Source organism: Caretta caretta, chromosome 9 (genome assembly GCF_965140235.1).
Source record: "Caretta caretta isolate rCarCar2 chromosome 9, rCarCar1.hap1, whole genome shotgun sequence".
In the NCBI taxonomy this organism is placed as follows: domain Eukaryota; kingdom Metazoa; phylum Chordata; order Testudines; family Cheloniidae; genus Caretta; species Caretta caretta.
The window spans coordinates 42,644,555-42,662,456 of NC_134214.1; the positions used below are offsets into that span (position 1 = coordinate 42,644,555).

General features: G+C 36.7%; 1 protein-coding gene across 4 annotated transcripts in view; it reads left to right on the forward strand.

Annotated features, from left to right (window-relative positions):
• The window catches only part of CAB39 (calcium binding protein 39), a 67,336-nt gene that overhangs the window by 25,375 nt on the left and 24,059 nt on the right, over nucleotides 1–17,902 (forward strand). For all 4 annotated transcript variants that reach the window (XM_048863856.2, XM_048863858.2, XM_048863855.2 and 1 more), the window contains one exon: nucleotides 8,570–8,727. In XM_048863856.2, coding sequence (XP_048719813.1) covers nucleotides 8,614–8,727 — 114 coding nt within the window. In that variant the 5' untranslated portion in view covers nucleotides 8,570–8,613. The remainder of the gene's footprint in view (nucleotides 1–8,569; nucleotides 8,728–17,902) is intronic.

The following is a 17,902-nucleotide window of genomic DNA, read 5'->3' on the forward strand; positions in this document are numbered from 1 at the left end:
TGAAATAAATTCCCAAAATAATTGAAACTGGTGTGATTAGATAGTGTTATTTCGGCAAATAAAATGCACAGAATTTTTAATTTTTTGGTGCAGAATTCTCCCAGGAGTAGGCTGTGGACATGAATTCTTATTTCGTGAAAAAAAAATAAAAAACCTGTTGTATAAAAGATTGATTCTGGGGATAAAAGAAAAGGCCCCCCAACCTTCTGTATTTCTGCAAAAATGTGTATGGGTAGTAGTAGCTGTAACATGCTGACTGTATTTCATAGTGCATATGCTATTCTGTTCTGACCAATATTTCTGACCTTCTTGTTGGCTGTGGATACACAGATAAAAAAGTGATACTTGACACTGGCGCCTGATGCAAGATTGTAAATCGTTTTTCTGTTTTTAATATTGGCTTAACCATAAATCAAAATTAATATATACATATATAAAGTAATAGGTACTTTAGGTAAATCAATTTTATAGAGGATAGAAACTAATTTACATTACAATCCCATGTTGGTAATAAATTAATATCCCTTCTCTTAATTAATATCACATAGTACAGATTTTAGTATGAGAATTTATCAGCCTATCACTGGCAGCAGATACAGCGTCTTATTGAAAAGTCCAAAAATTGTTGTGCACGTGTATTTTATCCTTTTAGACTCATTATTGTCATCTTTTCTTGTGTTTAAGTAATCTATATATTTTTAACATTGTTTCTAAATAATTGACTTGATATTTGTAGTTCTGCCTTATTTAAATTATGCTGATTTTGTTTAATTTTTAACAAGTTGCTACCTCTTATCCGCTCACACAATAGCAGAACATTTTCTGTGCTTACTCATTGGGCGTTAGGTCTTAACGTATCTGTGCAATTGTTATCAAAAGGTGCTTTTTCATTATGGCTACCAAGAGATAACTTATTTTTCTTGGCCTGCTTCCCTCAGTAATTACATATTAAATGGAATATTACCATTTCACTTCAACCTCTTCACCTCTAAATGAGTCAACATAAATCTATTTGAGTATTTGACACTGTTTTGGTCTATGGTACGTTTTTAAAAAGTGACAGACAAAAGACATTGTTAAATTAGAAGCCCTACGATTGAAAGAATAAAGTTGTAGGTGGCATTAGAATTTTAGACTACTGTAGCTGATTACTTTCCAAATTTGTGAAAGTAGGAATTTTGTACAACTATATCTTACTTAATGTAATTGACTTGTAGAAGTCATGGGGAAACTTGACAAGTTTGAGAGAGCTTTTTTTCCCCTAGAGCATGGCAGTCCGGGATTTCTGATCTGACACATAACCAAAAATGCAAGTGTGACATTCCCCAGAGTACAATCTGGACAGTTGAACAGCTATGTCCCTTCAATTCTCCAACTTTCACACTGCTTAGCAGTGAGAGCAGCCGCTCCTGTCCTGTTCACACATGGCCTAGTCACACACAGCCTATCACATGCAAAATCACTCACAGCTAAATGATATGAGTGTTTCTAGCCAGCCACTTCTAAATTGGATTGCAGATATAATTTCCAGCAAATTCCCAGTTCCAGTCTTGTCTCCAGAAATGTGCATCTTGTACTGCCCAATTCTTTCCTTCTGTGAAGTACAAGCTCTGTCATTTCATAAATAGAAAATGATATGCACAAACCCTGTTATCTCAAATGGAGGCTAGAGATACTTCAATCCAAACATGCATTGGTTTAGATAAAATAATAAAACAAATTTATTGACCACAGAAAGATAGATTTTAAGTGATTACCAGTAATGAGGTATAAAAGTCTGAATTGGCTACAAAGAAATAAAAGGTAAAATGTAAACTAATACCTAACTGAACAAGCTAATTGAATTCAAAGCAAAGGTTTTTCTCATCACATGCTTTTACTGGCTGAACTCCTTCAATCAGGACCATTCACTCAGTTTATCTTTCAAACATTGGTGATGCAGTGAATAAAAATGAGGGGTCTTATACCATTTCTCTTCTTTGAGAATCCCCTCCAGCTTGAGTTCAGGTCGCAGCAAGTCTGTTTTGAGTGGGAACCCAAAATGCCAATATTTTGTACAATTTGCCAATATGTACATTTCTCATTTATACCTTTCTTCCTGCCAAAAATGTCCCCTTAATCAGGTGATAGACTATTTGATTATGCTGAAACCTGGCTGAGGTGCTGACTAGCCTTTTGTCTCTGAGGAACTGGTTTGGGCTACTTCCCCAGATTTAGAATATGCTTTAGTAACATCGTACGGTAGAATCTCGTAACTTTACATGTAAAGTATGCATGGCAACATTGTAAGGACAATAATGATCAGTGAATTATGAGTTTTGAAATACCTCACAAATGGATACTTTGTACAGATTTTTTCATAGTTTTGTAACAATGGTGAACATAAGGGTACAGTCTGTCACAGCAAGACGATTTTTTTCTGCCTTCCTCTGTTCTCCAGTGTTCCTTGAACTTCATTCTAGTGTCAAGAGAGTTGTTGAGGTCCACACTAGAAAAGTTTGAGTGTCTGTAATCCAGCTTTCTAAGGAGTAATTTAATAGAGATGCCAGTAAGTGAAGATGTACTGTACTACTATTTGTACTTTGTTCTCAGAATGTTTTTCTTAGTAATCGTCATGTAATCAACTTATTTTTAATTTAGTCACTCCTTGCTTAAATAACTTCCCTTATTGGGTGATTACACTGTTTCAGTGTAGCTCTTTCTAACCCGTATTTGAATTAGCCTGTAGGAAAATGCATATTTCAAATGAGAAGAAAAAATGTTTAAAATTAGGGAATATAGTCCAAAGTAGAAGTCTTGTGATCAATTTAATATACCAAAGAACAAGGAAAAGAACTGCATGTCAGTGTTCTTGCATTTGTTCTAGTTTTTCTTCAGAAAGAGAGACAAGTGTCCCTGTAGATGGACTTTTTCAAGCATCTATTTTTTTTTTTTTTAAAGCAGCAAGGCAATCTTAAACCTTTCAGAATATAATTTGTTAACCATAGTAGTTTAAAATTGGCTACTATTTAACGTGTATTCCATAAAGCTGTTACAAACTATTTATGATTTAAAGCAGTGGTTCTCAAACTTATTTGATCAGGCCCCCCCCCCCCTTTGTGTCTGTAGTTGTTTATGCACCCTGCTACTCAGCTCTAAAGACAGAGTGTAGAGCAGCAGCACAGAAGTAAGGGTGGCAATGTGAAAACTGATGTTCATCAATATCACTTTTCAAAGCAGACTTAGTGCCCCATTGCAGCCTTTACTTTGGCACTGCTGCTGTCATCCTGGGGACTGACAGCCAGAGCTCTGCAACCTCCAGGTGAGGGACTGCAGGGGTAGGAGGAGAAGGAAAGGGGAAGGGAGCCTGGGTTGTCTCCCAGTGGAGGGGAGGGGGAATTCGAGCCCGGGTGGTGGTGGGGATCCAGCTTTATCATGTCCAGTAGGAACTGGGCCAAAAACACCAATGCATTTCATATGTAGCCATTCTGTGGCAACCGTTTATAGACATTACTTGTGTGTTAATTTCAAACCAATGACTTAGAGCAGTGTTTCCCAAACTTGGGACGCCACTTGTTCAGGGAAAGCCCCTGGTGGGCCGGGCTGGTTTGTTTACCTACTGCGTTCGCAGGTTCGGCCGATTGTGCCTCCCACTGGCCGCAGTTTGCCGCTCCAGGCCAATGGGGGCTGCGGAAAGCGGTGTGGGCCGAGGGATGTACTGGCTGCCGCTTCCCGCAGCCCCCATTGGCCTGGAGCGGCGAACCGTGGCCAGTGGGAGCTGCAATTGGCCGAACCTGCAGACGCGGCAGGTAAACAAACCGGCCCGGCCCGCCAGCGGCTTTCCCTGAACAAGCGGCATCCCAAGTTTGGGAAACACTGACTTAGAGGGAAAAGATACTATATCACATTCTTAGTGCGATGTTTAGCTTTTGGAGAATTGACTATGCCCTGTTTTTGATATCTGCTTGTACTACACAAAAAAAGGTTACATTCTATATTTTCTAAATTTGAACCCAATATCGATACTTTTAAACATCTTGTTTTTCATTTGGCTGGGTCAAACTTTTCTCTTTCTACCAGATCCTGTTAGGTGAGTGCAGACAGTAAAGTGTGCTTATGATATTGTGGTAAGTGCTCAGTGGAAGGTTACTCGTGGCCTCAATTCACAAATGAATAAATATGTCCGGATTACTGAGAATGGGGGATGAAGCAAAGCAACATGCTAATTCAAAAGATAAAGCTGTCCAGGTGCTTATTAGGAGACTAACTTTTTGGAAAAGGTCTGAAGGTAGTTTTTAAAGTGGCAAACAAATCTGTTTAAGTAGTCTGCAAAAACAAACAAAAAAACCACAACCCAGATGCTGATACTGGGAAAATTGTTATAATTTGATATGGTTCAAGTGGCTGATTGTGGATGAATATCACATGGCAGTTCCTTTGGACTTTTCCTTTTTTTATTAGGCAGATGTGGTATGTTGCAATTTTTCCCAGCCTCACATGCACACTGTTGTCGAATATTGTAGCTTGCCTTTTAGAGAACTTTCACCAGGTTAGCAAGAGAGAGAGATCCTAAGTGCTTCATGTTACAGTTGAAGGCACCTGGACTTGTATTTCTCCTCCGTGGTCCAGCAAGGACACCCACTTTCAGGCTTCCAGCTTCCTGGCTGTTGCCTCTCTTGGGTGGAGACAATTTCCCAGTGAAGACAGTGCCTAAACATACCAGCTTGAGGTGAGGTTTTGTGGCCTGCAATTTTCAGAAGGTCAGACTAGATGATTGTAATGGTCCCTTCTGGCCTTAATATTTGAATCTTCAGAGACTGATAACACAGTGATTACTATAATTGGAAGCTACCACACTGTTCTTTCTAAGCAAGCTTATTTTATTTTTAAGGTAAAAAACATTACAGAGAAAACATTAAAAACAATAAAAGAACCTGCATGCATGCTAATAAGCTTACTAGGCATCAGCCCACCGTAAGGGTTCTTTGTGGTTACAAGTTCATGAGAGCTTCAGCTCAGAACAGGTACACAGTCTTATGAAGCCTTAGTAGGCCAAATACTTCCAATTCTCTAAGGATTGGGGCCCTCCGTGAACCAGAGGTCCTGTCCATTTGCTGGATCAGGAAAAAGGCCCTGAGTCAGTTTAAACCCCAAGCTTTTATCCAAAAGTCTTTTCTTTGTCTGTTGGTCTCTGGAGAATGAAGTTTGAACTAGTATATGCATATCTCCCCAAAGGTGTGGCTTCAAAGGCTGATAACAGAGGAATACATGAGCATCCCCTCCCTGCTAGAGGAGGTACATATAATTCCACAGCAACACATACACAATTTCATTTTTAATACAGTTTATCACAAAGGTACTAACCTTATTCAGTGAAGTTTATCTTAATTCCATAAGGTTTGTTCAGGGTATTTTAGGATATTGTCAGTCTGTCACAGTTCATATGTTTTTCACAACTTCACAACTGTATCTGTTATGTTTCTAGAATATAGAGGGATACCCCGGCTTCTTTAGCAAGATGCAGCACTGGCTTTTTCCACTCTCAGGAGACACAAGTGAGGTTCCCACTAGTGTCACTCTATTCCTGCAACAGAAATAGCACAAATAACTCATTTATTTAGTTTTATATAATACATAAAACACCTTGCAGCAATGATCTCTCCCAGCACCTGCTGTGACGGAGGGCTTGGATTTGCTTGCTATTGCCAGTTGGCTTATTTTTATAAATTGCTTATCAAAAACTCATAATGAAACTTCTCTATTTATGGATAGAGTATATTCAAATACAAATAAGCTACATTTGGGGAATTTATTGAGTTGTCCTAATTTTTTATCCTCAAATTTTCAAATTGAAATTCTTGCAAATATACCCCAAACTCATGTATATGTCCATGTACCGTATTACTGATATGGAGCTCGTAAAACAATGACAGGTAAGTCAAATTGCAGGCCTTCCTGCAAATGTAGGGGCTAGACCATTTTAAATAAAAAGGTGAAGGCACTATCCTCTAGAGGGAAGTTTATAAAACCCACTCATTCTGTAAACCTAGAAATTGGATTTATCTGACTGTTTGCCTATAGTTAAATGAGTTAGTGTAATTCTTTGTGAGAGTTTTTATTCTGAAAGCAGTGTAATTGTGGGCAGAAAAATAAGTATATAACAATATTATCTTTTGATTCAATAGAGCTTCTTCCTACATTGTGTTCTGTCATAACTGCTTATTTCATGATAATTTTTTTTTTTAATTCTACATTTAGTAACACTTATTTCCCATAGCTGTCTTGGTTCTGGAGCTTGATTTCAACTCTTTCTCTCACATCTTCAGCAAAACAGTTTGGACCAAATTCTACCTTCATTTACACCTGTCCAACCTTAATTGAAGATAAAGGGGTTATACAGGTGTAACTGGTGGATAATTTGGCTTTTTTTGTATTTATTACCAATAGTGATACACAACCCATAAAAAATTCAGCTTGACTTTTAGATCCCAGTTTGTGTTGACCGAGCTAGTGATTGGGGGAGGAATCTTTTAAACTGGTAAACTGAGCAGAATCTGTCTGGAAGTGATTGAGACAGATATGGAAAGCTATGATGCCACTTGTACAGAAGCAGTTTTCAGAGTGAAATCATACTTTAAGGGCATACTTTAAATGCTGCATGCAGTTTATAAAAGGAGTGTCATCCTGCCCCCTCTCTTGCCAAATAAAAATCCTGGAAAACCTGTAAATCCCTAATGTTTGAAAATAGCATCATTTTTATTAAATAATAGTTGATAGTCATGTTTTCACTGAAGATGGTACTGTATTGCACTCACATTTGGCAAAATATTGAGACATTATTTAATTTTATTGTCTTAAAGTAATTTTTCATCAATAACGGGGATGCTATTATCTCTTAAGTTATCAATTCTCTATTCATAGATACTCAATTTTTCAGCCTTTTATCGGTGCTGATTAAGATGTTTTGAGATATGGTGGAAAAAGAGTAATTTCACCACATCTAAATATTGGCCATATTGCTTGCATAAGTTAAAAAAGTGAAAATACTGTATTTGGAAGTGTGTGAGGTCTGATCACTTCCATTATACTGATGTTTTGCTACTTTCTCTTCAAGAGTAGACTGATTTAAATACTACTTACTGCAGGAATGCATCTCCTCATGAGCAGCTGTATTATTTCTTACCCAGCAGCATGCAACTGTTATAGTAAGTTTTATAATCACATACCTAGTTTACATATTTATGGGAATTTTCTTGGCTAAAATCTTAAATAGATCTGGTATCCTGTGACATTCAGTTCTTCAAATGGTTGGCCTCATACCTGACATAACTGGCTCATGTAAAAAACTAAACTTTTGCAAATTTATACTTCTAATTTACAAGTAAAGGTACTTGAATGGTTGAAATCTTACAACTGAAAAGCTTTTAGTGACCTGTGATGGAAAGATTAAACTAAAACATATGGAGTCCGTAATGAGTGAATGTACCAAATTTCAGTATTCTAGCTCTATGGCCTATGGGAGGAACTTTTATTTAAGTGACATGTAACAAGTGTTTGTATTATATTAGATGAGAAGCTTTGTTGTAAATTAGATGCTAGTTGTTTTTTTATACTGATCCATGCTGGCTGGTTATCGTTCTCATTGGCAGGTGGAGATAGAAAATAACTGATGTTCAGGGTGACATCCTTTTTTTGTAATGACATTGTAACCTCTGCTTTGTCAGCTTCAAATGTCTTTTGTCTTCTATAGAAGTAACCCATCAGCATTTTTCAGTGTGGGATTTTCTGTTCACTTGTAGCTGGTCTAGAGTTCTGGAAGTACAATTTGTGAAATCATTTCAGGGGAAGCTATTGTGGTGTGAATGAAGATAAACAAGTTTAGGAACTAAAGCTCTGGTATTGGAGCATTTATTCTCTGAAAAGTTGTTTACTTTTGCACTAGAAAATCTTTCTGCTTCCTATTTAATTTATACAAAGGTATGAATATATTTAATGCAAGTGCTAACTATCCCTTGGAAAAGTCTGGTAACTTAGGGCAGAGGGCATTCCTCATCTTTGAAAGAACTGTCTCTGTTAATGTGATCTTCAGTATGACAGAGTATGACCCTAAATGCTTTTGTTTAATCCTTGGTACTGGTAATAAAATTCTGTTGCCAGCAGCCACCTATGCATTCACTTGAAAATAAGTTTCAGTACGCAGCAATAATAAGCTAGGACAAATCCTATTGTTAGTGATTTGATTTTTCTTGCCAGCATAATTTGGAATAACCTGTATATTTTTATCTTGCTAGCATGTGACTTTGAACTGTGCTATTTGTACAGTCCCGTGGTCCTGAATATAATTCTTAATATCTGTCTGAAACACTGGATAGTCATTTTGGTTTGATCTCTTGGATTCTTCGTTCCATTTTCTAAAAAATTAGAAACTCAAATAGTGTACAATTTAGTGATGGTTTTGTGTTCTAGTTTAACCGAATTACACTGCAGACTATACTGATGCCTTTATAATGCTTTCTAGCTCTTCATATATGCTATCACTGTTGACCCACTGTTTCCACCTTTTGATAGTCCTTTTGTTTTCTGTTTCCAGGTGAAGTAGGAGCTGCAGAAGGAAGACCTGTACAGTTTGCAATAATGCCATTCCCCTTTGGCAAGTCCCACAAGTCTCCTGCAGACATAGTGAAGAATCTGAAGGAGAGTATGGCAGTTCTAGAAAAGCAAGATATCTCTGACAAAAAGGCAGAAAAGGTATATTTATGGTACTTTTTATGGGGTTTAATCTTTTGCTAGTGAAATATTAAACTTTAATTGGGGGAGGGAAAACAGAATTTACAAGATTTATAAATTAACGTATGTGAACTAAATAGAAATATTTTGATTTCCCTTCACACACTAAAGATGAAGAAAAGTTGTGTATTTTGTTAAACTGGTACTTCGATCTTTGTTGACCTTGGATCCTTCTGTCTTTGGCCACTGATACGTTTAGAATTAACTTCTCTCTAAGCAACCAACTTAGAAGGAGTTAATTCTCTATGGATCTAATTTTAATGGAAAAAAGATATACAGTTGTTGACTATCAATAGCAACCCTTGCACATAAGGGGAAAATTCCATATTAGTGACCTCACGCCCGCTGACATTGAGCAACGACCATTACCCTGAAGCCACGCAAGGAATACACATATGGTACCAGAATACAAATAATAATGGCCTGGATATTAAAGAAAACTTCAGTTGAAGTTGTGAATGTTTAGTCTAAAAGTACACCAATACCTCTACATGAGAATCTTTGTTAGGCAACCTTCTGTGTTAAGAAACTGTTCCAAAATAGCCCCCAACATATGCAATACAATTCTACAATTGTATAAGAAGATCGCCTTTGTTAAGCAACCAGTTGTTGTCAGTTGTTTGAGCTGATGACATAAGACAAGTCACACTGCATCTTCTTTATTAAATGACACCTGTGGAAGGTCCTCCCTAAGACCCCTGTCTCCTACAAGAAATCAGCTAATAAGTAATGGTTATGTTGTGTATCAGTGTCTGAAGTAGTGTATTTTATTTGTTTCAAATAAAGTTTGTTATGATTTGGAACTGTCATGACTGAGGAAGTTACGGACTAACTCTGACCCATGTAGCAACCTGATCTTAATCATTACTCTTGTCCTCTTTCCCTGTTTCTCTTATTACCTATTACATCTTGTTTCAGATTATATTGTGAACATTTTGGTACAGGAATCATGTGTTTGTACAACACCAAACACAGTGGGTTTCTAACCCTTATTTTTGGAGCCTTTGGGGTGCTACTTCAGTGCCAATAAGTTGTTAATAAACAACGGTAAAAAGTATCTGAAGGTCTCCTGGTGAGATGAATAGCATGGGAGGCACATACAGATCAATAGTGGATGGACTTAAGTGTTAATTAAAAATTTCATTATCGTGTAAGAGAAGGATTAGTGTGTTTTCCTAATTAGTGTTCAACCTGCATTGTTAGATAATTTTCTTTTTTCCAAAACAACTGCCAAAGGACAAGGCTATCTAGGAAAATATGAACAAGCCATCAGCCACCTAAATAACTGCTTAAGGAAGTACTCTCAAGTAAGGTACAAGAACCATTTGGCCTTCCCTGTACAATGCTGGTGCAAGAAGTTCATCTGGAAAGACCTTAACTTGAAAGAGGCAGTAAGTGAGTGGGTAATATTCTACAAAGGGAACCAGTATTTAAAAACAATAAAACTCACAAATCCCAAAGCCATAACTAAAGATGAAATTTAAAATGTTCTGCAAGCCAGCTTGCAAGCAAAGTTGTAAATCAGCATGCAATTTTTATTGCTCTGTACATCAAAATAAACATCTGATATCTTGGCTAATATGGGATATTGTTGCCCATTATTGATGGGAAGTGTGAAGTAAATCTGGAAATTTTTACACAGAGGATGTAGTGATTGGATATTCTTTTTTGATTAAGAGATCTCAGAATATACTTTCAAACTCCAGATCTTTTAATAAATAATAATAATAAAAAAAAAAGTAAATTTGTTCTCTGTACAAATAGTATTCCGGGTAGGGGAAGTCCCTCAAGCACATAGTAGAGATAAATGGTGACTGATCTTTCATTAGAATGATTCATAGAGAGCCTTTAAACTTGTATAATGGATGTAGGGTAATTTCTGAAAATAGATCAACGGTAACCTAAAGAAAAGAAAGTGATTACAATTTACTTCAGTGATTAGTACTCTGGGCTTATTTAAATTTTCTGTAGCCAGAGTGTAAACGTTTTCAGGTAGAAACAACAAATTGTTTGGATGTGAAACTCTAAATTTGAGGCCTCTTCAATAAGACTATGTAAAGATATTTATGTTTGAAATTATGTATATGCTGCATTAAGTGCTCACAGAATCAAAGCCTTGATGCGTACATACTGTATCCTGAACATAGAATGTGTAGTGCACTGAATTTGGAGGGGAAAAAATTGTTTGAAAAATAAGCTGTACATGTTATCTGCGGATACAAACCAAAGGGGTATTCATCACTCAGATTATTTTAAACTTGGTATGTGTTTCAGGATATAAAATACTGACTTTCAAATCCACGCTATACTAAAATGATAATTGTCCTTCCTCTGCAAAACTCCTTCTCTGGACTCAGTGACACCAAGAGACACTTATCTCCTGCAACATATTGCTATAGTTCTTGAGGTCACTCACATCTAAATACTCAAAGTGAGGATATAAAAGGGCTCAAGGCCACAAGCACACTTAATTCCTTTCCTTATTCTCTCATCACTATTCCTTTTCCCTGTTGGTAGTTTTAGCTTAATTTTTTAATGATTTAGTTTTACTATTTTTAACAAAAATATTTTATTGGCAATCTGCTTAGTGTAACTGTGTAGTTTACCTGAGTATCATCATGGTTTAGCTTATGGATCTGAAACATTGTGGATCACAACTGAAACTCAAAGACCTTCCAATCTAATTTGAAAGTAAGGTAAGACAAGGCAGGTAACAAACATAGGAGGAAACTGCAGAGGGCATATTTTAAAGTTACATAGGTGAGTTGTTGCACAAGCTGATAGTTCCAAATGATCAGATTTTTTTTCCTGTCATATAAACATATCGGTATTTTGTTGCACAACCCAAACATCACTGTTCGGTTGATTTCTTGTAGATGCCTATGTAATCAAGCATTATGCCTCCTGCCCAGTGGAAAAAAGTTGATGAATGTACATTTACTATCTGAAATGTCTGGGACAAGAGCATTCACCAAGAGACTTCTCAGAATAGGCTAGCTTTATCCTGTGGGCCCACCTGGGACAAACATACAGGCTGATGATCTTGAAAGCCCACTCTCTTGCCTCTGAATCTGAGACTAATCATGCTTGGTTTGAAAACAGGACATTTGAAAATCTAAAGAGTCAGATCCCTGTGGATTTGTGTTTTGTTAGATTATACTACCCAAATAATTGTATCCCCAAATAGGAAACAGTTGTAGAGCTGTTTCCTCTGTCCTCCTGGAGTGTACCATGGCCAAGGACTCCAATGATGCATCATAAGAGATGTAATCTGGCTAGGGAATCGTGCTTATTGAGAACTGGGGACATGAGGCACCACAGCAGCATTTCCAAATGGAAATATTTTGGTTTTCAATGAAAAATTGAATTTTTTTGAGAAAGCAGTTACTTTTTGTAGAAAAAAAATCGTTTGGTGGAAAACTTTTGACCCAGCCCTACATATGGACAATATGCTTATTTTTTGTGTTGGCCTAAGTCAGCCCATATTGAAAAAAATGTTTGTGCACATCTACATCTTAATACTTATTCATCTTCATTTTTAAGGCCTAGACTGCAGTTTTCATCCTCTCTGCAATATAATCTTCCAGTTACTCTTTTAAAAGATCAACACCCTTACCTCAAGATGAATGGAAGCTGGTTATCTCAACACGTATCATGGAAGATTGGCCTATCAGGAGGAAAAAAAGGCTTATTTTTCCCCCCTTAGTTATTTCTGGAAGGTAGTTCACCATATCATAGCTCATAATTCTGTGCTACCAAAGGGGTAGCAAAATCACATCTCTCTCCCAGATTTCCAAGCTAGTACTACTTTTACCCTCTTTCTCTGTCTTTATCTCTTCTTCTGCTCCACTTTTCACTCTTCTTGCTCCTTTCAGGGACCTGCCAAATAGCCATAATGAACACAGGTGTATGTCCATTGTATTAGTGTTGATTACCTGTGGTGTAAAGGATATCCTTATCCCTCTAGGATAAGTGAATTTTTGTTTTTTTTTAATACTTACTTTTTCTTCACTTAATTTTAAGACAGGTAAACAAATACATGCAATTTCATATTTTCCCTACACTTGGCCATGTGAAATTTAAAATATGTGATCTAAAGATTACACAATGCAGTGCAATAGAACTGGTTTATAGTGAAGACAAAGGGAAGCCCTGCCTTTTTAATGGATTGCAATATGAAAATTTCAGTTCTGGTTAAAACGAACCTATGTTTATAGGGAAATTCTGTGGAAGAAAAGTTTTTGCAGTACAAAAGAATTCCACTGTAAATGTACTTATTCTCTTCAGCTCTTATGGCTGAGACTCCAAACACAAAGTTTGAATATTTCTGCTATTGCACTGCATTAGCATAGTTTTTGTATTTAATATGTAGCTTATAATATTTCCCATGGAGCAGTAGCAGGAAATATTACTGTTACTATGACATCATATAGTCCTGTTACTATTCTGATACACCATTTTATAAATTGATGCTCTTGGAATGTAGGATTGTAAAGAGAAAATTTGAATAGAAGTTTTTTCAACTTTAAATGATAACCCTGACATTCCATTAGGAGGATGATTTATCTTTATTACACATTTTGCCTTTCTTTCATTCTCAGAAGATGGAAAGAGGCCGATTATAAGATGCTGGACAGTGTATGCACACGTTCACACAAAGCATGTGCTACATGATCAGCATGGAAGAAATTGTGAGAGATACAAATACATGAGACATTAGAGATAGTGTCACATCTTTTTCAATACAAGAGTAGTCTTCCTAGTATCTGAACAAAATGTGTTTCATTATAGCTCAGAGTTCAAGGATTTTTTTTTAGGGTAACAATTTATTCTCCACAATTTATTTCTGAATGTTTTATAGATTTGCAGTACATACTAGAAGACTCAAAATTGGCTAGTTAGACACTAAATCTTTTGAAAAGGAAGCTGACACTACCTCTCTTGACACTTTCTTTGGTTTTCGTCTACTCTGATTACATATGCTTGTGCCACTTTGCTGAAATGCAATCCATTCACTTCTTTCAGTCAGAGGGAGCAGCCTGCTGACGTAGATAGTTATTGGAGGGGGTGAGAAGAGCGGGGAGGAAGAGTCTCTTCAGAAGATAGAAAATTGTTAACTCATGACTATAAACTTTAGACTAATCCTTGTACATCACAATGTGCTATTAATAGTTTCCCCTTGACCATGTATGTTCAGAACAGTGACAGAGGATTTTACTTTTGTTACCGTTTGGATGAGGAGAGAACTTTTTCCATATGCTTGGTTCCGTGTTCAAACATTTCCTTTAATATAAATTGGACTTAGCTCTGAACTAGAACATTAATATGTATTTTATTTTCATCTTTTCCCCCTCTTTGGTTTGCCTCAGCATTTATTTTTATACTGCCAATTTATTTGGTTTGTGACAGACGTGATTGCTGTTGTGAAGGTAAATATTTATTCATGTAATAAACTTGTTAGAGTTGCTCTTCCCTACTTTCTGACTTTGTATCAATCTACTCTATGGCTCCAGTCTTGGCCCTCCCCCTTGCCTTGACTCGTCATTTGGGAACTGTTTGTCTAGATTGTTGATCAAGATAGGTGAGGTAATATATTTTATTTTACCAACTTCTGTTGGTGAGAGAGACAAGCTTTCCGTCTTACACAGAGCTCTTTTGATTCAGAGTTCGAAAGCTTGTTTCCCCCACCAACCGAAGTTGGTCCAATAAAAGGTATTACCTCACCCACCTTCTGTCTCCAATATCCTGGAACCAACACCGCTACAACACTGCATATGTAGTCCATATCACATTCCCCCTCCCTCTTCTGTAACTTCCTATCTAAGACCTTGAAATCAAAACCTTCCCTTCTTCTTTAGGTAATGACTCCTTAAAATGGCCAGTACTGTATATATGTACAATACAGGATGCTGTTGTATGGGATCCTAATTTTCAAAGTGAAATATAATGTCATATTGACTACAAGTCATAAATAAAGCTTTTATCCTAGTTTCATTCAGTGAGCTAACGTCTTACTTTACACTGAGTCACTGTGAAATGCAGATATATAAAGTCTGTTCACAGCTGAAGGAAAAGTTAAAGATTAACATCTTAACTGGTTCTCTGCCTTGTATGTTTCATGGAGCTGTTGATCAGAGGGAGAAGTCAGTTATACAAGTTGTCAGAAGTAATAAGTTAGAGAGTATGCACCTACACTAAGGAATCCGGTTCTTTAATGTTGCTTTTACAAATGGGTCTCTACTGAAAAATTGGTGTAATTTTTACCTTAAAGTATAGATTAATAATGCTGATCCAAATTGGTGGTCGTAATGAGAGATTGTGCAGAAATGCATACATTTTAGTGGTATTTCCAAAACACACGTTTATAATACTATAATAAGAACCTAAAATAAAATATTCTGTAACCTCAGTATTTTCCACCAGTTGCTGCTCTGTAGAATTCATTCTTTTGAGATAACATATAGTAAATGCAGATGCAGAGCTATAGCTCGTTAGCATTTGTGATGATTTTATAGCATAAAAGTGCAAAGACAATGTATTCTGTCCTTAGCTTAGATATTTAACATATGAATTTTCACCCTTAACTTTTTTCTATCATTTCTATTAAGATGGTGCTTCTAAGCCCTCTTTCTTCATGAAAGATTTTGCAGTTCAAGAACTGTAGCTATATGAACCCTCTAAACAAAATATTTGGGATTTGCATGGCTTAACTGTGGGGGAAACCTGAAGGGCTGCATGTGTCTATGTAAAATAGGCTCATGTGTCTCCACTGCTATTTTGAGAGTAAACCATAGGGATGTTTGTGGATATTGAAAGACATACAACCTGTTCTGGTATAATAAATGATTTCATACCTTGTATTTTAATTGATGCCTTAGTTTACTGAAGTGAACATGTTATTTGTTTCTTAAACCTCTTTTCCTTTATTTATATTTTAGTTTCGGACATTTACTCCACTGATTCCCAAATTTGGTCAGTTTTTCCCAACTTTTTTTTTGTCAAACAATGCTCTGTGCTCACTCTTTGCCAGCATTTAGTTAGAAAAGTTTACCTGGCTTATTCTGAGAAAAATGACAGATTTTCTGATGGCTGAATGTTAACCTTACCTTTCACTTGACTTTCTTCAATTTTCAGATCAGTTGCTTTGTATCTTTCAATTTACACTAGGGACTCCTTACCCAAAGGAGGGAGCCATGAATGTTGAACATTTGTATAGCCCTTTCTGTTACATAGGAAAATCTTGTCAGTACTTTTGTAGGTGGCAATTCCTTTTCTTTGTACTAATATCTTAGTTAATTTTATTTTCACTTAGCACCCTAGTGTAGATATTTAGCTTACACTATAAACCTGTCTTAATGTCTATTAAGAGAAATTCGACAATACTATAATAGAGCTCTTCCTTGATCCCTGTAGTTGAATCAGTCTTCCTTAGTATTGGCTTTAAATACAATGAAACTGATCTTCAATGACCACACAAATTACCTGCAAAAATTAGTTAGATAGTAGCGCGAGTATAGTTAAGGTTAAGACGATCTTACTGCTTTCTAGTAAAGGTGAAGCAAAATTGTACTTACTATGTGTGGGAACGTAGTCGCTTTAGGCTGAAAGTTGCTTATGTCTTTTTTTTTTTTCTCCAGATAGTGTTTTGCCTAGGTTTCACTCTGACCATAATCCATCTAAAAGTGGCACTGATAATCGTGAATGATCAATTCCTCTAGCATATGATATGTAGGGGGACAGAGCTGGATTCTAGAATGAGCTTGCCTTCTGGTTCTATTGTCTATAGAGTTAGATCAAGAGGAACTTATGGAGAGGTAAGAGTCTCTTAGTAGTCAAGTTTCAGAGTAGCAGCCATGTTAGTCTGTATTCGCAAAAAGAAAAGGAGTACTTGTGGCACCTTAGAGACTAACCAATTTATTTGAGCATACACTTTCGTGAGCTACAGCTCACTTCATCGGATGCATGAAGTGGAAAGTACAGTGAGGAGATTTTATATATACACACAGACCATGAAAAAATATACATTGTAAGGAGAGTGATCACTTAAGATGAGCTATTACCAGCATAATACTCTGGAGAGCAAGCATATCCTGAAAAGATAATGATGAATGAAAACAAATCCACTCTGCAACTGCCATCTTCAGAGGTCGCCTGGAAAGCAGGAGTGTCCATTGTGTCTCTGAGTGTAGTGATTTTTGTGGCATTTGTACCTTGATTCAAAGACTGTCTTATTAAGCATGTGCCAGCCTCGGGTACTAGAACATTCCAGCTAATTATTTTCTGTTCACAGTCAGCAAAGGAGCTATCTAATGATTCTGATTGACACAGTGTTGTTGGTTGTAGCTTCTGTGACGCTGGCTGACCAGCTCATGCTAAAGTATATTCAGGTCAATTCACTTGTGTAGATCAAAGTAATGGTTAGATTATAAGAGTGTATTGGGCAGGGGTTTTCAAACTGAGGGTCGGGAGGGTGATTGAACTCAGAGGCTTGCTGTGTGAAGTGGGTCGCCAGTGCAAAAAGTTTGGGTGTTTAAACTTAATGAAAACTATTGGAACATTCTTTGCATTGTTTTCACTTATCTGTTCTTCTCATAATGTAATAGCAAACATTTATATTGTAAATACCCCTGTAACTAAATAAGTCATCAATAGACATCAAAGAAGCATTGGGGAACGCTAATGAAGGACTTTATCAGAAAAGGTGCAAATTTCAGAATAAGTGGGCATTGTGGTGGGGACCTGAGGTCAAAGACTCAAAGTGCATTCCACACTCATCAAAGAAAAGCCCATGTGGGTAGAGACACTGTCAGTTTGCTTTCTGTGTGAAGATACTGTAAATATGGATTCAAAGAAAGATCCTTTGTATCTGGACTGTTTGGATTCTAACAGGGCCGAATAACGGAACGAGAAGATGGAGATTCCCAGAATTATTCTGGGTGGCAGTTTTACATCTGCGCCATCATATGGAGTTACAAACTGTGATTTATCTGTTATATTTTAGCTGCTTTAACCTCTCGTTAACTCTCTTTTCTTTGCTAATAAATTTTAAATTAGTCTATTATAGATTTGGTTGCCAGCATTGTCTTTGGTGTAAAATCTGGGATAAATGACTAATCCCTTGGGACTGGGAGAAATC